At 38.2% G+C, this 26892-nt stretch overlaps 1 protein-coding gene across 2 annotated transcripts in view; it reads left to right on the top strand.

The window, feature by feature from the left end:
• Nucleotides 1-438: 438 nt before the first annotated feature.
• Nucleotides 439-26892, top strand: part of LOC106069390 (uncharacterized) — a 56326-nt gene continuing 29872 nt past the window's right edge. For both annotated transcript variants that reach the window (XM_013229045.2, XM_013229044.2), the window contains exons 1-2: nucleotides 439-925; nucleotides 6191-6766. In XM_013229045.2, coding sequence (XP_013084499.2) covers nucleotides 6252-6766 — 515 coding nt within the window. In that variant the 5' untranslated portion in view covers nucleotides 439-925; nucleotides 6191-6251. The remainder of the gene's footprint in view (nucleotides 926-6190; nucleotides 6767-26892) is intronic.

Raw genomic sequence — 26892 nt, 5'->3', positions numbered from 1 at the left:
GTTCTTTTTTCTCATTTGAAAAGCAGAAGTAAGTTTTATGTATGTGGTCTAAAGTCTTATTTTAAAAAACTAACATATTAAGATATAGATATAAGGTAGAATTTTTCTTATAAAGATTGGTAAGGTTTAAAAAAAAAATGAAAGCAAGAGGGGGAAATGAAAGGGGGGCGCCAACACAGACCGCAGCAGACGTCGAGACAATGTTGACATTTTTGTCAGCCTTGATAAAGAACTCGACAAAGCTCGCAGACATTGAGTCTGGCCCGAGTGCCGAGCCAACCACCACACTCGCTTTGCCTCCCCCCTCCTCTCTGATTGGCTGTGGGGGGAACACTGCTCAACCAATTGGAACGGTGATAAAGTAAAGGGAGGGGGGGGGCGAGGGTTAGGGAGAGGGGGAAGGAAGATTTTTTTTTCCCTTCCATGTCTGACGCCCGAGTTGCGAGCTTCGCCGGCTGCTTGTCGATTCCTCGGGTCCACAGCCGACGATGGTGGGCTATCGCGCTTGGTGGAGCGGCATTTTAACACCGAGACTATAGCAAGGCAACAGTTTCAACGCAAGCGTATCGCACGCCTTCAAATTTCAACGTAATATTTCTCTTTAGGGGGTTGTTTTTTTTAGACGTCTCCGTGAATATTTGTAACATTGTTTGAATTTAACCACCGTGTTGAGTTTTCAAGTAATTGAGTTGATTCCAGGTCTAGAAATTTTGATTCAACATACTTCTCGGTGCTGTGTGTGGCAGGAGTTAATGTTCAACTTCAAAACGAGATGGTGAATCTATTTTTAAACTGTGCTGACAGAGTCTAGATCTAGACTAGCTTGTCATTTTATTCTGGATTGGAAAAAAATTTGAAAAAAAAATAATTTCACTTTGATAGGATTACAACTAAAAGGATACCATGACATTACTCAAGTCTGACGGTAAGTAGGTCACCATGTATTACTAACGTGTCATTTAATTAATTAGTTCGTGGATTTTTTAAAAATGTTTGGTCGTGATACATTTTCATTTTAACACAAACCTAGATGCAAAACAAATAGGAAATTAACAATTTAATGTACAATAAATTGATTAAATGTATATTCACAATGGCTAGATTTAGTCATCTAATTAGATTGCTTTAATTAAAAATAAATATATTCGGTAATATTTCCCGACTTAATTACATTTTTTTCAAGACCCCTCTGTTTACATGTAGATCTATCTTTATCAGGATCTTAGTGATCTAGAACTAGATCTATATTTTATTTCTAAGAAAAAAAAAACAACTCTTATCTAGATCCAGAATTTGGATTTAGACCTATTTAGATATAGATCTTTATAATTCGGTTAGAAATGTTACAATTAAATATTATTAAAACACTAAATAATTAATACTGGGGACATAGTATGACATACATTTTCCCGTAGTAACAACCTTATTAAATGGCCAACCGCGCGTCGCAAAATTATATGATCTACTTGTAACTAGACTCTGGATAATTAGAACTAATAATAAATTCTTGTTAAATCAACAATAATAGTGGCCGGTGGGGGGGGGGAGCAATAATAGGTCGGGCTTGATTACTAAAACTCTACATGACTATGCTAATAGAAATCTGGATATAGGACTGCATTACAACCGGCTTGAGATTTTGTAGATCTACTTTAAGTCAGGATGTGCTAGTAGAAATCCGAATCGCGATAAAGACGGACTATGCTAGTAGAGATCTAGATCTACATTAAAACGGACTACGCTAGTAGAAATCTAGATATACAATATTAATCTTAGCTATGTTTGGAAGTGCTCTGCTGGTAGATGGGATTAGATACAAATTTACATTCAACGGCTCGTCATTTTTTTTCATATAAGCCGACCCGGCGCTACCCTACGCAATGTGAGCAATTAGTGAACCCCCGTGACAACCCACCTCGTCTCGACCGAGTGGTATACTTCAGTTTATCTCATGACACACTAATGACTGGAGAGAAAAAAAACTTTCTCCTACCCCTATCCCGACCCTCTGTGTAACTCAAGCTACCATAATTTGACGCGTTGGATGTACAAACGGGCGCCCGACTATGTACAAACGTCGGCGCCCCCATCCCCTGTAGGGTGAGTAACGGGGGTCCAGTAAGTTTTCTGACACATTTACACACAGAGTATCTGGCTTAGTTTACAATACAATAAGTATCCTAGAGACTTTATATCCTAACTAGATCTAGTTCAACTGTACTTGGCTCCGGGCTGATAGGGGAGACGATTACAAAGTTTGTATCAAATTCTTCACGCGATCTACATATTATTTCTTAACATTTGCGTCTTTTTAAACAAATTTTAAAAACCTTTATTACAACAAAATTAGATTGTATTCCTTATTGCATACAAAGATATATACAACACGGAAACGTGTAAAACCTATCAACGTTTTATGCAAATTTAATACAATATTGGCCTCAAATACAAAGTTAATATAAATTAACAAAAACTGAATGAATGTAAATACGCAATAGACAGAACCGTAATGTATAGGATTTCACATATACCAGTGTATAATGTAAATTTATAAACGTCACCCACTATGAGTCGAAATACAATGCATTATTATTGTAAGTAGTTAAATCATTTATACTTATATTATAATAAAGTTTAAATATACACGTTTTATTGACAATACAAAAAAAAAAGTGAATGAAAAGAAAAGCTGGTTTTACATCGTTTATGAATAGATACCAGACAGTACAGTTTACACAATTAACCTAATTAGCAGTGCTAGCACAAGGCAGTAAAGTGCAATAATAACACAATACTAATTAAATCTAGACTACATTGTTTTGATGTTTGGAAAATGAAAGAAAATATTTCTGATATAATACTATATTGCTTCAGACGTTTTATTAATATATTTATATATATAAAATAATCATGACATTTGTAATTAACTTTGTAATCATAGTAAAAATATGTATACAGACTCTGACATGATTAATAGATATGTAATTTTAAGCAGACTATATAATAATGTATTATTATTACTATCATTATACTAAGAAATATGTTCATTAATTCTTGTTATATTTTGAGTATTAAACCATGTATAAAAGACTAAAGTTAAATTATTATTAAGAAGGCGTAAGACGCTAAACCCTAACCCTTGTACGTCAGTCTCCCCTAAACCAGATGCCGAATTAGTTTCTTCAAAAAAAAAAAAGAACGCGTATCCATAAGTCAATCTAGTCATGCATGTTAATCAATGACTTAAACTCGACTGACTCAGGCAACCCTTTCCATGCTCTAATAGCATTAGAGAAGGAGAATTCGTACACATGTGTCCCATCCTATGCAACAAGGAATGTGCCTTTATCTTATTGAAAGTGTCAGTTCTTGTTTTCAATACATTCTAAAAGACTGTGAATTTGATCTAGACTTGCTGGCTAAACAGTGGAACAAACCCATTTTTGTATCAATTAAAAATAATTTATGTATTCAGATTAATTCAGATTAACTTACCGCATTTTGTAGTGTAAAAATGTTATTGATAACTCATAAATACCTTACATTTAGTTATACACCTATATCTGTAAAATAAAAGTATTTTATATCTTAAAATATCCTAAAATGTATGCAAGCAGGAATAATATAATATATAACCATGCATTATAGGGATAATTTTTTTTTAATCTTATTTTTAGAGTTTTATAATATAAGAAATATCATTTTTTAAAAATCCAGTTGAAATTGAATTAGTTATACTGATTGACTGGCTGATCTGTAACTTTTGCAGAACAAACTTTTTTTCCCCCATTCCTTTTCAAACGAAAGAAAAATAATAATGACATATATGTATTTTTTTTAATTTTTTTTTTTGCGTTCACCTAATCACCATTTTCCTCTCATGTAAAAGTTCGACTCAGTTATTCCGTGACGGATCTCTAGGTATAGAGGTGAAATGTACGTACTCCTCGACTGGTCAACATCTTTCCCTCCTGGCTCTCATCTTCTTGCTGTAGAGTTTGAGTATCTTCCCCCCAACCCCCCCCCCCCCCCCCCACCAACACAGATTTCCAACTTGACTATTTTGACGAAAAAAAATTATTAAAAGTTAAAACAAGTAGATCTATAACGAAGCCTGGCTCTTCTTAAGTCCGGCTCGCGTTTCTAGTGGACCAGGTCCAGAGATCGGTGTAACTGGACTATGTACGACATGACCGTAGGCCACCAGGAGCGGCGAATGAAAACATAGCGTGGTAAACATTTGTAACCCAACAAAATATGCAGATGGTCACAGGCCTAATATACCTCCTCCTGTGTCTACAGGGTTTTATTCTATTAGGCAAAATTAAGAACCATACGTCCAATTAAACGAAATGGTTTAGCGAGTAGAGAAGAATTTGTTTGTATATATTTATGACTGGACTAGACAGAAACATTATAATTCTACTCATTACCGAAATGTTTTATCGCTACTAACAGGCGTCTATTTATTTAATGGAAATAAGAGCGTGATATGACCTCGCTGATTCTTTGATGTTTACAATATATGATTATGATTATGACTAAAAAAAAACCTCCGCATTTATGCTAATTAGTTATTATCATTATTATTTTAGCTAAATACTAGAAATATATTACCGTATATACGTATTATTTTGACGGTATCTGCACTATAATGAATGGCTGTCTTGTCCTGCGGTAAGCGCGCTGGACTGTCGTTCAGTTGTCTTGATGGTCCAGGGTTCATACCCTTACCGTTGCCATCCTCCGTCGTCCTGCGGGAGGCTTGGCATAGGAAGGAACATCCAAAACATATAACTAAGGAAATTTTGTTTTGTTTTGTTTTTTTTCTTAACCTCTAAAAATACAATCTAGTAATATTTTATTTTTCGAAAGCTTTTAGAGTTTATATACACACACACATATATTGGGAAGGGGGGGGGGTTAGAACTTATGTACCATCACTGTATATATAAGTCGACCTTGGGGATAATTAAGGAACTAATGACGTTGCGCTAGATTTAATCTCGCGAGAAATTAGCATGAGATTTAATGTGCCAGAGTCCTTTTTAGAATAACTGATCGTTATCTATTTATAAATACTTATAATAGAAACTAACTATTACTTTTTAGTGAAGGGTACTAAACATTGAGGTTAATTGTGTGTGTGTTTGTTTTAGACCTCCGAAAATCTCACAAAGGATTCTAAATCTAGATTAGTGATGTCATAAAGATAGAATGAGCCAACGACCAGTGCCCACCGCGGCCTTAAATTAAATGCTCGCACTAAAATGTTCACAAACATAAAATTGCTGATTCTTATCGAAAGAAATAAACATTTGTTTATAGTGTAATGGTGTAGGGCCTACTTCGGAAGGCTGTAATTACATTAGATAGATATTGTTTCCATATTTATAAAACGGGTTCTTCTTTTATGCACTCTAGCACGATGTTTCTGGTATCCTTCACATTAATAATTATAAATATTTCGAAATTTGATATATGAATTGTTTTTAGGTTTACTAACCCTGGTTTGCTAATAATATAAAATTGTACCCTCTTTACAATTTCACTTTAGGTCAATCAATTTAAAACAGGTGTGCTATTGTTTCATTAGATTTTCTGTATTTTCGCAGTATCTAGGGACTATATATTGACTAATAGTGATAAAATTAAAGGTAATAGCTTACAATACAAATCTCCTCAGCGAATATGAAATTCCTTCATGTTTTACACCAAAACTTTAAAAATCAATTGACTTCAAACTGACTATCTGCCGATTTTTTGTTTGTTTTATTTTGTTTAACTTTCAATAAAACTCCGCAAGTTGTAAAAAAAATAATATTTTTTTGTTATAAAGCCCAGACTTCTTTCTAAAACAAAAACGTATAAATGTACTTATACAATTAACTTTACACTTAGGCTTCGCTATTCGCTTCGTTTTAATCAAATCTGGAGCTCGCTTCCCATTAAGAAATTTCAAAGGCTTAACTACACGCAAGAATAGGCTTGGTTAGTTTATCATTTAAACTCTTATTACAAGGCATGCTCGTATCCTCTTATATTGTTTACATTATTGTTTGTTTAGAGTGCTACATAAATTAAATTATTATCATTCATATTATTAATAATTGTTAATATTAATTACTTAATAGTAAAAATACAAGTAGATCTATACGATTACTAAGCACATGATATCTGTTTATTCCAGGCGTCAGAAAGCTTCGCTGACTGGTGATGCCTTGCCACTCACGTCCAACGAACGGCTAAACATGTCCTCAGACCGACCAACACAAACACAGCAGCAACAACCACAACAGCAACAGCAGCCACAGACCCAGCAACAGCATTCTAAACCCCGCGAAGACTCACGGTTCATCATTTCCCCTTACGACGACCAAAAACTCCGGATGGCGGCCGCGGCGTCGTACCCTTACTTTCTCCCGGCCTCAGCGGCCCCACACTTGGCGGACTACCCGAACGGACACGCCCTGGTCACTCCGCCGCACCCGTCTTTCTTCTCCGCCCTGCACATGAACCCTCACGCCATGTCAGCGGCGCTCCTGAAAGGCCTGGGGCGCAACCTGCCCATTCTGGCCACGGACTTCATGTCTCACCCCGGCGACATGTACGCCGCTGCCCTCAGGGGCGTAGGACTAGGGGTAGGGTCCACCGAGGTCCAGGACCCAGATGTGAAAGACGATCCTAAGGCGGAGCTGGAAGGTTTAGACTTATGGAAGAAGTTTCACAGCATTGGGACTGAAATGGTTATAACAAAATCCGGAAGGTAAGCAGAACCTAATTAGTTCTATTATCATACACCCCCCCCCTTTTTTTTTTTACACACACACACACACTATTTCCTCCTCCCTGCCCCCCACACAAAAGCACTAATCACAATTCAATCGTCCACCAATATCATCTAATAAAATAAGTGCAATTACCACGTCTGCTTAGCAGAAGTCAAAATCATGTGATCTAGATGCCAAAAAAACTATGTTTTATTTCAAGAAAGTTGATAGATCTGGGATTTCGACAAAAAGAAACATTTTTATATAACAATTTAATTATTATTTAAAACGTTTACAAAATATTCGCTCACATTTTCAGACGAATCCATTAACGAGGTCATGAATTTTAAAAATAAACTTAACAATGTCAAGGACGCTAAATGGAAACTTAAATTTTGCCAACTAAATAAAAAAAAAAGAATTGAGCATTACTTTTCACACTATTTCAAGACATGTCAGTTGACCTTCTCTCTTTCCGCTTGTTAGTTTTCCATTTCTTTGTAAGTTTTATGTATATTGAAATAAGTTTGTGCTACCAACGGCACAGCTTAGAAAATGTCTTTCTGCACTGCCAACATATTGCACAAAAATTATCATGCATTTAAAAAGAAAAAATGGTAGCTTATTCACCACTTCCTTTAGTCTGTATACAGGCTACACTAACAAAAGAAGAAGCAGGCTATTCATAGTTTATTCCGCCATAAAGGAAAATCTTTTTTAGTTGTTGGTGGCTACTGTCTATATTAGTTCACACGTTAGTAGCGCTCTGTTTTAGTCTCTCTGTGTTACATTTAGGCGATTTCACACTGAGACGTATCACATCCACCTGAATCTCTAAATAAAAAAAAATCCTAAAACTTCTCCACCCGAAATTCTTGTCCCCCCCCCCCTCCCACCCTCTACAGTTAGGTAGCCAGTAGTCAGACTCTATCACCGCCACTCATTGATCAGGGAACATGAAATGCACCAAGATGCCTGTGTGTAGTCGCTGAATGAACTCTTTATGTTGTGTTGGTTCTATTTATGTGTATATTTCTGTTGTGTTGTCTTTATATGAGAAAAGAGTCCTTGTAATCACAACAAATTTCCATAAGGATCAATAAAGCAGTCTTAGTCTTAGTCTTCTGCTACCCAGCCACAATTTTAAAAATGTGTTTAATATTTAAAAAAAAAAAAAAGGGAGAGACCTATCCCTGAATGGGCCAAGTGAACTCAAGTGACCTGATGTTCAATCGCTTCCATAAAAATTCAAATCTTGGAAATATCTTTTAATGTGATTAAAATGCTAAGAGAAATTACATCAATTGGGGCCAAATTTTTAAAAAGCAAGATATCTTTAACTTTAGAAAAATTATTCTCTAAAATAAATGTTTGTAAAATGTTGAAAAAAAAATGATTTGATATATTTTTGATATTTATTTCAAGAGATATTTTAAAGTAAGCACGTAATCCTCGCAATTTGTGTGATGTTGCGATTGGCTTCCGAACTGAAGGGTTCAAGATCAAATCCCAGTGAAATCGGGTTTTAAAAAATCTGAGATTTTTTAGAGTACCTTACATACGTTGAGGGTAGTAAAGGCAAGTGGTCGTTGTGCTGGCCACATGATAACCGTCGGCTTTACAACTCCAGCTCCCAGCAAGGTATGAGAGAGAGAGAATAAGACTCATCCTGGACAAAAACATTTAGTAATTAGGTTCTACGTAATTAAATACTTAATTCAGTGAAACTACATGGAATCTCAATCTCATACCAACAGCTTGAACAAACGCGAAACATAACACACAAAGAAAATAGCTTTACAATCATAACACAAACAGAAGCACCTTCAAACAGCCAACACATACAAACACGTTTTACAAACACAGAACATCTCCACGGTTGATAGCCTAGAACTCTACAGAACTCTAGCCGTACAGATTGTAATATTAGATTTTTAAAATCAAAATACAAACCCGAATACTACAATGTTGAATATATCAGATCTATCTAGTAATTACTTCATAATGCACACAAAGTCCCCCCTCCTTCCCCCCCCCCATACCCCACTAAAATTTTTCTTTAAACCCGTCACTCATTACTATTGTTATTGTTAGCGGTGTGTGTGTGTGGAGATTCTGATGGTGTGAGTTCCGGGACGAGATGATAAGGATGCTCACTCCTTGAGTACCTTTTCTTAGTACTCACACTTTAGTAAACATGCATGTCTTGCTGGCTTTGTTTGTGTATGTTGGCCTGTACATGTACGTGTGTGTGTGTGTACTAACGCTTAACTGTTACTAAAGTTGGTGTTTTAAGGACGAAAACAATTAGGGCGTCGTTCACGTTGGGCGATTTCATTGCTCTCCGTGGAATGCTGGCGGCTCAACGGGGGGTGCGATGGGGGGGGGGTGCCACGACTGTGATTAAAACTCGCCATCAAATGATACACTCACTCGATGCCATTTTTCCATTACTATACATTATACTGCCACAGTCCACCTGTCTTAATAGAAGCATGGCTCGTTGTAATGTCTTCTCCTCGCCGCTCCTTAAGTCTGGGTATAGTAGAAATAAAAAGCATACACACACACACACACGCAACTCTCGGAACTCGCCATCTAATTAAGAAACTTGTCTGCCTTCACAAACGCGCGTCTATGCTTTCCAAAGACCTTTCCGGTCGCTTTAAGCGTGTAAAGATTGACTCAGGCGAGAGATATGTTAGAACTGATTGTTGAATGTCATTTCGATGCAACTTTAAATTGCAGACCCCGGCAGGCTTATGACAAATTTACTTACAAATATTCGTTACTTAATTTCATTTAAGATGTATCATTGCTTCAAATTTTCCCATAATTCCCATTCGTATTCTATAGAGCTCCAAATCTTCCGAAAATGTCCATTCTTATTCTATATAGATCCTTGCTCCTTAGCTTCCCATAATGCCAATTCTTGTTCTGCGTCATCTCTAAATGGTGTTCTATACCTTCAAGAATTCTACGAATTACCGTATCACTGAATGATTTACCTTGAAATAATTAAACGACTAATTAAAAAATGGACGTATGCCAATCAACATAAGTTAGCTGATAATGAGAATAAAGCTCGTAACCTTTTGGTAATATAATTATACCGAGAATGATGTCGAGAGAAGTGTATTTCAAATATTGTTAAACTTAATATAATTACTTTTTTTGCATGGCATCAAGTTACTTCATTAAACATACAATTGACACAATAGAACACCCGAACACCTAATTACTCACAAATGCAACGTATTAGAAAATCATTATTAAAAAAAAAAACGAGAATCAAATTTCGACGCCTTTTTTTTTTCCTCGAGTTTTTTTGTGAAATCTCGTATTTGTTAATTGTAATCTAGCTGGTATTTGTAGATTCTCTTGATATTTCCACGGCCATTTCTCCCCTCGGATATGTGTCTCGGGTTTCTTGGGCATCACAGTGTTAGCCACCCCGTTAGCACGAAACCCGCTGAATAATTCAATGTCTTCATTTTTCACTTTGTTTCAGCTTTCCTACCATTTTCTCTCTCTCTTTCTCTCTCTCTCTCTCTCTCTTTCTCTCTCTCCCCCCCCCTCTCTCTCTCTCTCTCTCTCTCTCTCTCTTTCTTTCTTTCTCTCTATCTCGTTCTGGTGCATTTCTATCTTGATTAATTTCTATTGAACGTAGTTGCTGGTTTTGTTGTATGCGCTTGGCTTCCGAACCTGAGGGTCCCGGGTTCGAATCTCGGTGAAGACTTGGATTTTTAATTTCGGCATTTAGTGGGCGCCTCTGAGTCCACCCAGCTCTAACGGGTACCTGACATTAGTTGGGGAAAAGTAAAGGCGGTTGGTCGTTGTGCTGGCCACATGACACCCTCGTTAACCATGGGCATCAGAAACAGACATATAAATGTATGAAATACAAAAAAAAAAATAGTTTTAGACGTTTAGTGTATTAGTAGTGTATTAGTAGTGGGTCCTTACTAAGTGGCCATCTACAGCAATAGCCGTTCATAGCATTGTTGAGAAAGCCAAACACAATGTAACCGCCCAAATACTCGGCCATATTGTTTTCTTTCCCAGAGCGAGGCTCTGTGTGTTCATAATTTTTCAAATGGCTATGGGTGTAAATCACAAGACTGGAAAGATGCCTTGGATATATCGATATAAAAATATCTTTACAGTTTGCCGAATTTCTAGAGCACAGATACTCGAGTCGCTTCCCTGGTTTTAATATCCACTCCATAACAGGCTTTGTGTGTTTGTCAAAGAATAGAAGCCTTACAAATTTCATTTCTATTTAGCACTTTTCTACATAACACAGTGACAGTGTGTATGCTCGTAACCGTATCGAAGCACTCTAATGCACAAAAGATTAAATCTTTTATTTTAGCTTTCTTTTTAAAACAAAAAAAATGTTTTTATTTTGGCTTTAGGCTATAGAACTAGTCAGTGCACATAAGGAATACATAGACCTGGGCCAACACTTGCATCGATATAGCTTTAAACAGATTTCTGGATAGAGATGAGGGGGGGGGGGGGCTGCGTGTCAATAACAGCGTATCTGATGTCATTACGCGAAAAGGGTGGGGGGAGGGGGGCTGTTGAATGCTATTAAAGGCATTTAATCCCCCTGGCGTCCGCAGGCGGTTCAAAGCTAATTCGATGGACGCATTGCATTTATTGTACAAGGGAAGATGAGTGTCGGAATTGGATGGTGCAGTGATCATGCTACAGAGACGGGCAAAAATATTTTTTTTAAAATTCATTTGTGTGTGTGTGTGTGTGGCGGGGGGTGTGTCTATAAGAATCAACAGTGCCTAATATTTGTTTAGTATTGCATAAAAAACATAGTTTTAACCATTGGTAGAGGGGCATGGTCTAATTGTAAAATCATGAGCTTGAAATATAACATTCCAATTTGCATGTAAATTTTATATCAGTACCAAAAGTAATCTAGATGTCATTACAACGTGCAATGTCAAGGAGGCTAAATTGACCTTCGGTGTTGCCATGGTACAGCATCTCATCACGTGACATATTCTATTCTTGTTATTCCCCCTAGTAAGTGGCCCATTTGTTTTATAGTCACTTTTAGTTTCAAGATTCCTCTATGTCGAAAGTATTTGTACTACACAAGGAAGCGCTCAGTATATTTCATTCTGCAGAACTAATAAAAAAATAATTATGAATAACCTTTTGAAAAATCGCATATCAACATTCTGTACAGGGGATACACCCAAAAAAAAAAGTAAAGTTCCCCTTTCAGATCTTGTGATCTATAAGGCAGATGATGTAAAAGTTATCTGTTTCTGTGGCCCACTGTTAATGCTGTTGTCATGTGGCCAGCACATCGACCAACCGCCTTTACTTTTCCCCAACTAATGTCAGGTATCCATTAGAGCTAGGTGGACCCAGAGGCGCCCTAAAGATGACGATATTAAAAATCCAAGTCTTGATCCGAATCGAACCCATGAGCCCAGGTTCGGAAACCAAGATCTTTTACACTCAGCTACCGCACTTCCTACGCCAAAAAGCTGTAGCTGTAAATCTGTAACAATGGTAAGAAAACTCTCAGTGAAAAAAAAACACCAAATATTGAGGTTAAAAGCTTAATACTTAGGAAATAAATCGTATTTATTCTTTATCACAAATCACATCAGGGTCTAATGATATTAATAATAAATAGAACGTGCCTCTGCCACCATGATCATCATTATTTTTTCTCCAGTAAGTATAAAGTACATACTACCTTAAAGTAGCTGTCAGTAAGTGTAATTACAAACGGTAGCAGGAGCTGCCTTCTCCAAGGATATGCCATATATCTCAGTGAGGAAAGTAGTTAATGTACTTAATAAAGGCATAAAACGTTGGAACAAGGATTCGGAGAATCCATACAGGTAAGACGTTCTTGGAAAGCATCTAAGGTCTAAAACATGTCATTTAAAACATTTTACGTAGCATCTAATATTTTTTTAAAAATCTAATGTCTGAAGCATCAAATGTCCTTAAAAGTGGACTCCGCAAGATTAAAAATACACTTTTTAAAAATTGAGATATTTAGAAATATACATGCTAATTTTTGAAAAAGAAAAATTAAATATAATGAGTCATTGATGTATCGTTAAAATGGTGAAAAGTTGTAGCCTACTCCAAAGTGGTTTAAGGCTTCCACAACAATTATGCCCAGGCTCTCTAGTTTCTTAAATCCGGCTATGGTGGTTATCAACATGCTATATCTTATATTCAATATAAAATTTATTTAATGAAATTACCGAAATTGATTGGTAATTTATTGTTTTGGCCCTACCGTACAACGGTTTACATGTCTCTGTTTCTTTCTCTCTCTCTCACAAACAGACACACACACACGTTCTCTCCTTTTACCCTTTCTCTCTCTCTGACACACACACACACACAAAACCTCCCGATGGGGAGAGGGGAGGCTGTTCGTGTCCTCTGGGACTCAATCTTTTGTTTTACGAAGCCGTTTGTGAGAAAATATGCCCTCGGTAACTCTAGGCGGCCATTTTGTCCCCCTGCACGCACGTGCTCAAACACACACACAGAGATACACACTTGCTCACACCTGTACATGTCCATTCGACCGGTCGGCCTGAGCAAGCGCGCCACCTAGAGCCTTTTCGATGGCAGAGCTGAACAGGCGCCGTGAAGACTAGTTCCACCTTGGAGAGGTCTATACATTCAGCTTGGGTATCGATCTTTCTGCAAAAAGCCGATCTCTCTCTCTCCCTCCCTCTCCCCACTTCTCTCATACATCCTTCCATGCACCTAATACCCACTAGTGTCAAGACAGAAAAGAATATCTGATTTTCTGATGACCAATGAGAAATGGCCTTTTTTTTTTTTTTTTCATTGCATTACTTTTTACGCTGGTGCTTTTTTTTTTACGGAGTTTTTTCCCTTGTTACTCCATCGCTCCCCCACTATCTCGTGAACTTAGCAGAGCGTGTAATTTATCGAGCTTTTAAAACGTGAATAATAATTTTTAAAAATATCCACTAATAAGCCAATATGCTAATAAATCGGGTCGCTCCTCTCTGAATCTGTATGTGTTACAGGCATCATGGGAAGCTATCTATCTATCTATCTATATATATATATATATATATATATATATATATATATATATATATATATATATATATATATATATCTGTATCTACATCTATCTTGTCTGTAATGATATCGTGTGTGTGTTTATGTGTCCATCCAAATAAAAAAAAAATTACCCGTTGTCTTAGGTCCATACACACACACACGCCCGTTAACGCTCTCAATAACTGCAATACAAATTAATAATAATTAATTTTAGCCCTCGCTGATACTCAAACCCACACTGCGTGCGATCGATGACTTGCCATGCACATGGTTCTAAAATTAGCCCTAGCAATAAAGACGTCAAACAGCTAACTTGTTTCTAGTCAACAAAAAAAAAATTGTTCCGTTAATTTATAAATTTTTTTTTTTAAATTCTGAAACTATCAATTTAATGATGTTAACATTTTAATTACCCGTAATTTGTTTTCTTTTCATATTACTTGTTGTTTTAAATAAAGCCTACGTTGTTTTTTGTTTTGTTTTGTATTCTTCGTGTTTTTGGTCGATACCTAATGGCCGGGGTCTTCCACCAGCAGTTATAATGAAACGGCGGTATGTGTTTTTCGACGCGACCTTCTGTACTCCGAGCCTAAGCGCGAGGGGCGCTAGGCGACAGGGGCTTCGCCCGTCAAACGAATGATTACTTTTTCCCCCCTTTACCACAATAGCATACATTAAGATGTATTTACCGGCACCCTTGTATTTTCTCCCCAAAGCAGCGCCCCACGCCAAAGAAGGAGGAAAATCTTCGAGCGTTATTTACCAGAATAAAAAGAGAAGATGGGCGTGGCAGTCAGTGGCGTATCGATTGGTCCCCACCGCGGATCCGTCAAGGCGGCTAGAGACAAAGGGGGCCCGCTAGTTAGTTATCACTTGATAATGACTGTATTTACAGGTGCTTATGTCTTAAAATTATACCGTATTCCTCTCCGAGAGGAAGGAAAATTGGGCTTTTGGTTTCCCATAATGTGTGCACTTTTGCTAGGCCCACCAACAAAGAGAGATAACCAATAGAATGCACATGCACAAGCAGAATGGAAAAATAAAAATATGTAACTTACTCACACACCTAAATATAGCCATATACACTCAGTCAAAAAACACCCACTCACCCACACCCGTCCTAGATGTCATATTGTCAAGGCAAAAGTCCAGGTTCTAATTTCCATTTCGATTATGAAAAACCACCCCCCCCCCGCACATTTTCCTTTATGACATCACAGAGACAGTGTAGATATATATTTACACAATACACATTATGCGGCGGCATTGTCTTTGTTTGGAGAGACTAGAAAATTTGAGTCTGCGGCTCTGAATAGTAAATTTTAAAAAATATAACTACTATTAAAAAAAAAGAAAGTTTATATCTGGAGTGTGGCAAAAACTCCACATTTTCAGCCATATGTATCGAAACTGTAAGATTTATTCCCCCTTGTCAATACAACACAAAAGTAATTAATTACCACACTTCAATTAATTAGCTGAATAATTTTTTTTTTCATGTTTTGCTAAGAACAATTAATAATTGCTAATTAATAATAAACCAAAGAGCTAGTTATTTATAGTTTTCCAGCCATAGAAGAAACCTTAATTTTAATAAATACGAAACGTTTTTACTAGTGTCGGTCTTTAGTTTTATTCATCCACTTCCACAGAATATACATTTCAAACCTATGTCGATGGCCGCATCCCCACCTAAAAGAATCAATCCTCTCTAAAAGTGTTTCCCAAACTATCTCCTTAACGGAACACTTCTCACATTCTGAGTATTTAACGGAACACTTTGTATATTTTTTTTAGAGAGATTAACTCACATCGGGGCCTACTAATGAATTATTCCAGTAGTTGGTGGAACACTTATTCGGGCCTCACGGAACATCAGGGTACCACGGAACACAGTTTAACGCTCTACAACTTCATTATGCACTGTGGTGAAAATTTCAAAGGGCCGGATAGCACCGCATCACAGGCCCCGGATATGCCCCACGGGCCGTAGTTTTAGGATCACTGTACAAGGATTACAAGATTTGCACTACATGGGTGTGCATATGTGTCTCAGTATTGACTTTTCCTCATGTGTAGATTCAATTGTCTCTAACTTTCTACATATTACCTTTGATGACCGTGACAATACGCAGGCTGAAATGGGGGGGGGGGGGGGGCGGCGGCCGCTCCAGGTAATCAGTTCAGGCTCGATAAAAACAACAAAACTCTTCCTGTCTATGTCTTCCTTTGTTTATATTATCAACGCGTTGCGTCTTGTGCCAATCAATATACAAGTTATTACAGTGACATACAAATATTATAACCATAACTATTCCTTAGACTGATTCTAAATGAATGATTCAATTTTGTGTCCAGGAATTCTTCCTCGTCTTATATGAATGCAATACAAGAAACTAGCAGTGAAATAAAAAAAAAACATTAATGAACACCGATTATCACCTCCCCCATCTATTTTTTTTCCTGGATGATATCACAGACAAGGTGTAGATATATATATATTTACACACCTAGAGAGTAGGGGTGCACACGATAGTAATTTTTGATATTCGGCCGGAGCCGGATATTGCCGAATAGTAAAATATGATATTCGGAAGGAGCCGGATATTGCCGAAAAGTAAAATATGATATTCGGTCTTGTAAATAGCTTGTGTTGATGAACATTTTGCAAAACTTTTAAATAACATACCTATATTGGTATTAGTTTTTTGTTTTCTCTTATATACCTTATTAGTAGCGAGCCATAGCACTGGAAAAACACAATACCCAGATTATAACTTTTATTACTAGTGATCCGTATGCAAGTTGGCAATCCATTTGATATTGGCAACAGGCGGGAAATGGCGGGGTGGGGCGGGGGAGAGCTCTCATAGACACAGCATATTCCTCAAATCACATCTTTTAACCGAATTCAACCTTTCAGACCTTACTGTCCGGTAGTAACCACTGAGCCAACAGCTAAGAAAGCTTTTAATAAATGCTGCGCTAAGGATAGACATAACAAAAAGGTAGATGTGCTTTTATAATTTGTGTGGGTGTGTGTGTCGGGGTTGCACGGGGGGAGGGGGGATGGAGAGGGCGCCAGGAGATGCGATGAGCTAATTCTGTATAGTGTGTATTACGACGTGTGAGTCTGGAGACAAGAGCACGAAGCCACACCCACTTCCAACTGCCTCTTGCACGAGCACAGGATCACGTGATTAGGGCTCGTGCACTGGGAGAGCAGATCGATGACCTGCCGTCTCATACAGTGTGGTTCTGTTTTTTTTTGTTTTTTTTTTAATATTTATACATTCGCTTATCCACCTGTTTTTCTTCTACCTCCTGATGTATTTGAATATGTTAACTGTTATCAAATAGGATGGATTCGGCCCCGAAAAAGACAGATGAGGGGTGGAGTAGAAGGGGTTCACTGTTCGAGAATGAACGATGACCCAATACGAACTTTTGGATGAGACCCCCCCCCCTCCCTTGCAGTCCGCTCGTCTTAAGCAGTGCTTCTAAACAGTCAGTAGTTGTGACCCATTCGCAGTTCAGCTTTCACATTTATTTCAGTAACATCAATACTAGCATACAATATAAGTATGTTTTATGTTTCTATAGCGATGGGTGCACTCAACAGCGAATATCTAATGAAACTGACCTCTTGCCGCATCTGAAGTCTAGAAGGGCCTGACATCGAGTTCTCCGGTTTTGGCCTCGGGCCGAAATTTGTGGAGTTACCCTTCTGTAGCAATATAGGTAGTAAGAAGACTATATTAGCTTAGCTTTAATAAAATGTATCTATGTAATTGTGTTTTTGTGTTAAAGTGTGTTTAAGAAAAAAAGATAGGCATTAATCACGCTTCCGCCATGTTGGTGTGCAAGCGAGGCGTGATGTGTACCTTTACATTATTGCGCACGAAACAAAACAGGAGACCTAGGTCTAGCTCATTGTGAATTGTATCCTATTCTGTACCCCCCCCCTTCTCTCTCTCTCTCTCTCTCTCTCTCTCTCTCTCCCCGTGCCAGATGTTTACATAATTCGAGTCGAGTGAGCAACATAATGGCGTCAATTGCTCCACGTTTAGAGAAACAGAATTTATTTTTAAAAAAAATGCACACTTTAGTCGCCAAAAATTACAAATGCTACCTCTCCCCAAACCTGAAGACGTTCGAGGGGGGAGGTGGGTGGAGGAGAGAGGAGGTGTAAACTCGAGGAGCAAAATGGTGTCTTGTTGCATGATGAGAAAAGTAGAAACAAAAAAATAAAATAAAATGGGGGGGGGGGGGGGGGGGGAGTCATGGCGTCGGCAGACGAGAACGTCTAAGCAGAGCAGAGTGACTTCCCCTTGCAAGATCCGGCCTACACTTACCTTCTCTCTTAAATGTTGAGCCTCGCGCCGAGTTTTTTAACCTGACAGTCGAGCCGTAATTTCTCCCGTTTTGTGTATATGTATATACGAGAATGTGGAGGGGGGGGAGTTAAGGGGGGTTTTGGAAGGGGAGTGGGGGGTTGTCCGTTATGGCCTCCTCGAGACGTAGCAATGTGTGTGGCCAGGCGCCATGCTCAGATAGCGAGTCTCGTTCTGTGACAAGACGGCAAAGAAACACACACACACACACACATGAAAGTATATGCGTCCGGCGGCGTCGCCGTCATGTGGGCCTCCCCCCGTGCATCTGGTTTCTTTCCTATGTAAACTTACTGTCTGATAAATATTTAGTAAAAGGAAAAAAAAAAAGATTTACAAAAAAAATAGAACTATTACTCAACAGGTCAACCTAACAAAACAACAGAAATTTGGTTTGCCGATGTACTTGATAAATAAATTTTAGCTTTTATATAGCGCCACTTTTGTGCCTATAGCATGCACAGAGGGCTATAGTCCAATCTCATTTGTGGACCAGTGAGGGTAGGGGGTATCTTGGAGAAGGTTTTCTGTGCTTGCCTTTAGGCGCTCAGTAAACACAACTCTGTTCGAGTCGGGTGTCGAACCCCTTCATAGGTAGCCAGGCCAAGTTAAGGCGTACTTAGCCTCTCAACCACGATGCTACTATTCTACATAAATCTGGCGAATTGTCTCTGAGAGGATAGTTAGAACCTACTTCACAATTAGTGATAAGGTTGAGATGTCATATGCCCGTTTTCTCTTTCATTGTGTTTTTGTTACTTATTATAATTATTAATAAATTCAAAACAGGTTGTTAACTTGGTGCATTATTTAGCGGTTATACGTGTAAGCTGCTGCTGATGCTACTTAAGGCTTCTTACACATAGGCATATATTAGCTCAAATCATGGATGTTCATTATAAGTACATATCGTGCCATCAAAAAGCAATGCTGTGGATTGTCGTTTTGTTTCTCTTAATAATATTAAAAGGGTTAGGGGTTAGGGTTCATGTTTTGTATCTGAACAAAAAGAAATGAGGAAACGAATCTAATTTTTTTTTCTACTTTGAAGACTATTACAATTACTTTGTTATCGTTGAGATGTTTTCGTCTGTTCTTTGTGAAGATCATATCTTTTCTTCTGTTCTTCCTGAAGATCATATGTTTTCTTCTGTTCTTCCTGAAGATCATATGTTTTCTTCTGTTCTTCCTGAAGATCATATGTTTTCTCATGACCTTCATGAAGAACATACGATTTGTTATCCCAGACATGTAGACAGACTCATCTCTCTCTCTATTATTACTTTGTCAATTATTACTCACCCGGTTCGCCCCCCCCCCAACCACCAACCCCCCACTTTCTCCACGGGGTTGTCCACACCTGTAATCCTATCGCACTCACACTTACCACTCTGCTCTCACCTAGCCGCAACGTCAACATCGATCCTCACTCGAAAAGCCACTCACCAATTTGTATGTGTATCATCCTCCGGCCTCCACCCTTGACACGAGGGGGGAAAAAAAACCAAACCAAAACAAAAACTACACGGCTATCATCGACCCCCGTGTTTGCAGTTTTTCAAACGCGCGTCTGCATTTAGATCTAGATCCAACGTGAGTTTAAAAAAAAAATAATCTTTTTTTACGTGTGAGATATGAAACGGTAAAATATATCAAAACGCGAGCAGGTTTTCGAGGGTCGAGCTCAGGCTGAAGGTCTTAAGGTGGGGAAGAGAAGATAACTCGCAGTGTTCTCCGCGGCTTGAACTAGATAGAGCCATGAAATGTACGTGTTTGATTGACGATGCCGAAAACCTAACCAGCAGGCCCGACGTACCAGGCAAGCACCGACATAGAGATAGTGTCGGGGTTTAAACGTTTCAGAAATAAAATGTCTTCCGCCTTGCACTTAGATAAATACAAACTTAAATCGGAGTGCTTAAAACAAAAACGAAATAAAGCGCCCAAAAAACAAAAAAACGCGGGAAAAAAACGTAAATGAAAAAATAATGTTAAAAATTTTCATCTAAAATAAAAAAAAAATACAATGTGTAAAAACAACATAACAAACCCAGAATTAAAAGGAATAATTATTATTTATTTTTTTTACTTTATACATCTAAATCTCCATTCCCAGACGCCCAGCCAAACATTATAAAAATGGCGACCTGCTGTCTTGTTAATGTTTGACGATATATCCCAAGAGTACCAGTAGGCACTTTACTTTACCCAGATCTTAAAGTGAACATACGCAGCTTCGTGAATTCTTCTACTCTTTTACACCTAGAGTCCTAGACTATACATGGTTGGATTATTTACAAGACTCTTGTAAGGGGCATAACTTTGCACCAAGTGCAAAACTGCTAACATCTAGGCAGACACACCAACAGAATCAACAATAAGACATTGAATTAAATTATTAAATGCATCTGTGTCATTCCTTCCCCATTATAAAGATACAATCCATAACAATTTTTAACAAAATTAAAATAAATATTAAATTAAATTAACGAAACACCAACGACTCGTTTCTTTGTGTATCCCGGAAGTCGTCAATGATGACACAATTTATTTTCACCTATGCAGACCTAGCCACACGCCATGTTCATGTTGTGTATGTACCTAGACAAGCTTGAAGAGAAGTCTGAGGGTTGCGTGGGATGGGAAGCCCGCAGGCGTGAATGATGTTATATCCAACATTAAGATCTATCTCTCCGCGTGTTCCGGTCGGTATCTTTGACAGCTAGCCAGCCCGCACGGCTCCCGGGAGGTCCCGTTGAACGTTTGTAACACCATCAACAATCACAGTGTGGTGGGGGGGGGGGGGTGTCGATGAAGAAGAAAAAAATATAACGTGTTTGAATATTATAGACATGTCCATATCTCGCAGCATGTCGTGGCAATGTGTAGCTTCTCGCGGCATCTCACAGCATATCTTAATGTCTCGCAGCATCTTGTAACATCTCGTAGCATCTTGTAACAACTCGTAGCATCTCACATGTATCTCTTAGTATCTTGTAACATCTCGCAAAATCTTGTAACATCTCGCAGCATCTTTTAATAACTCGCAGCATCTGTTAATATCTCGCAGCATCTTGTAGCATCTCGCAGCATCTTGTAACGTCTCGCAGTATCTTGTAACATCTCGCAGCATCTTGTAACATCTTGCAGAATCTTGTAACAACTCGCAGTATCTTTTAATATCTCGCAGAATCATGTAACATCTCGCAGCTGTTTATAAGGTTTCTACATTCTCAATGTTTACGAACTGACTCACCTCGTCTGATCATACCAAACTTATGTAAAAAAAAAAAAGTTTTTGGCTATCCGCTTGGTCTCAAATTAGATTTGTTATTAGCGCGATTTTGTTTTTCTTGCACTTGGCAGATGTGTGTATTTTTTGGTATCATTGTCCACACTGGTCAATGTTACCGCCATCCCCCCCTTCTTACTCCTGTTGCACTTGCGTCCAGGGACACTCTGCTTATCCGTCGGCAACAGCTGGTTCGGGGTTTCCCCTTGCATAAGTGGGCGCCCTCATCTACAATAGCAAACTTCCCGAATCCGCGTAACAACACTTAGCTCTTCATCCCTTCTCCCCCCAGCCTCCTCTCGCCTTTCGTCACCCACCACCCCTCTGACGCCACCAGATCAGAGTAATCGCTTTATTAAAATTAAATCCAAACATGCCCTGCAAACGCATCGCCCACCGCGGGGGTGAGTGACTTTTTAGGTTGTCTTTGACAAGAAGGCCGCTAACTAACGAAGCCCAAAATAGTGCTTACACTTACAAATTCTACATTAACATATATATAGAGAGATAGTTTTAGCATTCTTCAGAGACCATGATATCTACCATGTATTGAAACATTGGGGGACAAAAAGAGGGGTAAGGGGGGTTTCACGATACAGCCGTGATGAAACACTCACAATGAGCTTTTCAATAAGAATCAAGTAACGTCTGGTTGTGATGGTGCCAAGCAGAAATCAGACCATTATTCCCCCTCTCCCTTTCAAAACAGATAACTACGCTATTAAGCGCGAAGAGCATGAGTTTGAATCCCAACATAGACATAACAGTTTTTATTTTGAGGTTTAAAAGTTTTTGATATAAATAAAACAGACAGACAGACAGACAGACAGATAGATAGATAGATAGATAGATAGATAGATAGATAGATAGATAGATAGATAGATAGATAGATAGATAGATAGATAGATATCGCATACGCCTAGATCACACGAGATCCAGTTTAAAATCTTGTTCTCACCACATATCACGTGACTCTGGGAAACCTCATAACATTACTTTTTATTTCACCGTTCTTCTAAAGTGTTTAAATTGCTTTTATCGGCGTTGATCTATAGTGTCTGTGCGTACATTATACAGCCACAGCACTTAATAGTAGTTTGTAATTGATTGATGTCAGTTAGAGACCACTTTGAACCTTTTTTTTAGTTTCTCGTGAACGGACCTTCCTCATTACCGCTTTAAAAGTATTTAGTGTACTATGAAATCAAAACAGTGTTCCAAACTATACTTTATGTTTCAAACTATACTTTGTGTTTCAAACTATACTTTGTGTTATAAACTATACTCTGTGTTCCAAACTATACTTTGTGTTCCAAACTATACTCATTGTTCCAAACTATACTCAGTGTTCCAAACTATACTCTGTGTTCCAAACTATACTCTGTGTTCCAAACTATACTCAGACACTCAGTGTTCCAAACTATACTCAGTGTTCCAAACTATACTTTGTGTTCCAAACCATGCTTCAACCCTCATTTCTTACAATCGCAAAGTCAACACAGGCGTACGGGTGTCTGTAACAGTTTTGAAATTATCTAGAATTAGTAACATAAAATTTATCCTGTTAGTAGTAGTTAGTAAGTGTCCAACGGTCACTGATGACCAAAATAAAATAACATTGATGACCACTGTCCTAAAGTTGACCATGATCTTACGGTTCGAATCTTTGACGTAATGATGTTAATTATGTTATTAGGATGGTATGAAAAAAAAACAACTTGTAAGATTGTATTTTCTTTTTTTAACTCCCTTATCTACAGTCACTTCCCCTCCTCCCCCTTAAAGCCCTCCACTCCAGCCTCCATTATTGTTAAGTGGGCCCTCGTTCAGCTCCTCACAAGTAAGGACCTGCGGGGCCACTTCACTCTTCGTTCTAATTCGTTCGCTGACCTCTTGACCTCCGCTTCAGTCACTCGACTTTGCCACCTCTTTTCTTTTCTTTAATCTCCCAGTGCGCCGGTTGGCACCTCTTTTTTGTGTATTGTTCCCACCCCCCCCCCACCTCCTCCTCCTTTTTCCTTTGTTTTGCTAAACTTTCTAATCAAATGTTACAGTGTTGCCAAAGATAACCTTCTGCTTAAAAGTGTAGATAACGGCGCAATGGACGCGCTTTGAAAGTCTTTTACCAAAATGACTCATCGAAAATTTTAAAGAATTTCAACAGGGATCGAATCACAAAGCCAGCCAGCTATAATAAAAAAAATAATTCCCAAGCAGATTTTATACGAATGAGAAGAACGTCACATTTTCCTGTTGTTTTTTTTAAATATTATTATTTTATTTATATAGTATAGTCTTTACAATTTACGAAATAAGCCAAGAAAATTTAGTTTTGAGCTCTAACCACTTGACCACTTGAACAGAGAAGTGGTCAGTCAGAATTTGGAGGGAACATGGACATTTATTTACTTTGGTCTTCTAACTTAGTAGTCAAGCCATAATGTGAAGATCCTTCCAATTGATACATAGTAGCCTATGATTCAGTGCTGTCAAGTCTTTCCCACCCCAATAAACAGTGTAGAGGGGGAGGGGGGGAGAAGGCTTAATGTCCTTTCCTTTGTTTCTACCTGTATCACGTACTGAGAAAAGAAAAAAAAGGGCCATGAAATTATACTTTTTTAAAAACAAACTTGTGAAAATCTATATGAAGCAAGCAGGTCGAGGGGATGTCAATAGATATGAGCATCCAGAAGGTTTCCCCGGGGCTACACCAAGGTCAATTTTGAAAACCTTTTTTGAAGCTATGTGTCGTAAGAGCGATGCTTGCCAGGGATAACGGTAATGGTTGTCTCTATCTGTACATCTATGTTGACATCATGTATGTCTATACCTCTGTCACGTGATAACCCTTTTCCATGTTTCCTCTCCACATGACCTAAAGTGTGAACCAGTATTATTGTGTGTGTGTGTTTGTGGAAAAACGGAAGTGTCGTATCTTTTTTTTTTTTTTATTTTCGGCTCCTTGCAGGCTTTTAGTTTTGTTCGTTGGCAGGGATTTAAGGGAGGACCGCCTCATGAAAAGGTCCTCCGCAAAAGAGATAAAAATATGTCCGAATTTCGACGGGTCAGAAACTTTTTTTGTTTATCATTTGTAAGGCTGGCAAAAATGTCTTGATTAAGAAGTGTACGCTTGTAGCTCGGAATTAATAAATATATCTCCGTATTACGACCAAGACAGTAATCCCCACAAACTAAAAAACAAACTAAAAAAATTACACTTTTTAAAATTAAAATGTATATATTAAATCCTTTTTTTTTTAAAGGAAAGTGACAATAAATTTACAATAACTCTTTATTCTTTCTTCTAAAATAGAACATGATTTTATATACACGCATTTTTTATTCATAAGTGTATCTTTATTAAACCTTTTGAATAAATTGTAGGGGCCTCCACAAAAAAGCCTACCCTTGGGCCTCCACATACCTAACACCGGCCCTGTTCGTCAGCATTTAAAATACGGCGTATATGGGCATGTTTTTTTTTTTTTTTCAAAATGACTCCGGGGTATGAGGAATGGTTTGAAATCAATGTGAAATCTATTTCGATCTTTTTAAGATTCCACGAAGGCAGCGCCATAACAATCGACGGACCTACAAGCAGAGACGTTCATCCTGACAAAAAGAGGAAAAAGTAAAGAGGTCGACCGATTGACTGTGGTGCCCTAACGATACAACAGACTAGGGACTGAACTGAATTAGTATTTCTATTTCTAGTACTAATTCAATAACGTCAAATGATGTTTTGGAGAAAGATTGTTGGATTTGGGGTTTATTTTATTTTTTTGGAGATTAGCGGTCCTTTTAATAGGACTCCTTTCTCAAACTTTTTTTGTATTATATTTATACGTGTATGAGCACTTTGATTGTAAGTAAGTAAGTGCGTGTGTTTGCTGTGCGCGCGACAGTCTGTCCATGTCTATAAAAGTAATGCGCCACATATTTAAAAAAAAACTGTTTCTTTTTAAATCTTCTTTTCTTCCTTTTCTTTTTTTCACGTTTTTAAGTCCTCGCCTACGTCTCTCTCCCTCTCTCTCTCTCTCTTTCCAAACAGTCCCTAAACTCTAGATAGTCGCGAGCCTCCTCGGCGCCACTCAGTCTCAGTGCGTGTGTGAAACTGTAGCGGCGTCCTAAGGTGACACTGTTCAGTACATGGGAAGGTGGCGAAGAGGACAGGGGTTCTCGTGTTGGTGTGCGATAGGCACGAGATCTTCAACTGGACACTTAACCACTACATCTAGAACTAATTTTTCGAGGTATTAATTCTTTCCTGCCGATCATCGACTGAAACAAGAAAAATGAAAGCAAGCCTTACGTTCCTAGTTGGCTTTTAAAACAGGCATGGACATTTTTTTAGAAAGCTCAAAAAAGGTTTCAGGAATTCCCTTTACTTTTTTCCAATCCAAGTTTCACATCCGGCGAAATGAATGCATGGTTTACGCACCGGAACTGCGTTAGATTTCGCTTCTGATGCTGAGATGGCGAAAAAAAAATGTTCAGAATATTTTCGGAAATTCACTTTTTTTTTTTTAAACCTCTAGAGTTCCTCTTCTCTCCCCCCCCCCCCCCGGTGCTAACAACGTACTATTAGGTAATTGCAAGTAGGTGTACTACTGTGACAAGACTATGATGTCATCGAGTTTGAAATTGAAGGTTCATCTTACAGATCAAGTAAATGAGAACATTTTACTTGGATATAGTCCTTTCACTGAGCACTGCTAACAGGACAAAACCTTTTTTTTTTTCGCTCTATTTAACTCATTGCATTTAGAACCGCTGAGTATTAAAAAAAAGAAAGAGGGGCGATGGGCGCGCTCTGTGGGGGGATGGGAAATGGGAGGTACGCTAAAAGAAAAACATATTGCCCTGACCTATGTAGTATGACAGACTGGCCAATAAATAGTTTCCTCTTTTTTTCTTTGCCCTCACCGACAAAAACTTGTACCTGCCAGACAGGTGACATGATCTGTTACACAAAGCTGACATAAGGGAGGTAGTGTTGTACATTGCGTTACAGAGGCGTACACTCATTGGTCAAGGCCCGAAGTCCCCCCTCTTTTTTTTCACCTCCCCTTCTCATATCTAGAAAATTAGAAAATTGGTCTTGAAACAAATGTGACATGAACTCAATTAATGATTAATTAATTATTAATATTTGTAAGATATGAATGTCCACTTTAGTCTTCACCTCCTCTTAGTCTGTTTGATCGTTGAGGCGCCACACAAGATCTGTTGACCGTCTTTCTCCATTCATCTTTGTCTTTTTGCCTTTGATAGAATCTCTTTTAGTGACAGGCTTAGAATTGAAAAAAAAAAATGAAGCAAAACTTAT

Source organism: Biomphalaria glabrata, chromosome 12, assembly GCF_947242115.1.
Source record: "Biomphalaria glabrata chromosome 12, xgBioGlab47.1, whole genome shotgun sequence".
NCBI lineage: Eukaryota > Metazoa > Mollusca > Gastropoda > Planorbidae > Biomphalaria > Biomphalaria glabrata.
Note: the sequence above shows the minus strand (reverse complement) of the source record. Positions and strands in the feature narration are given on the sequence as shown.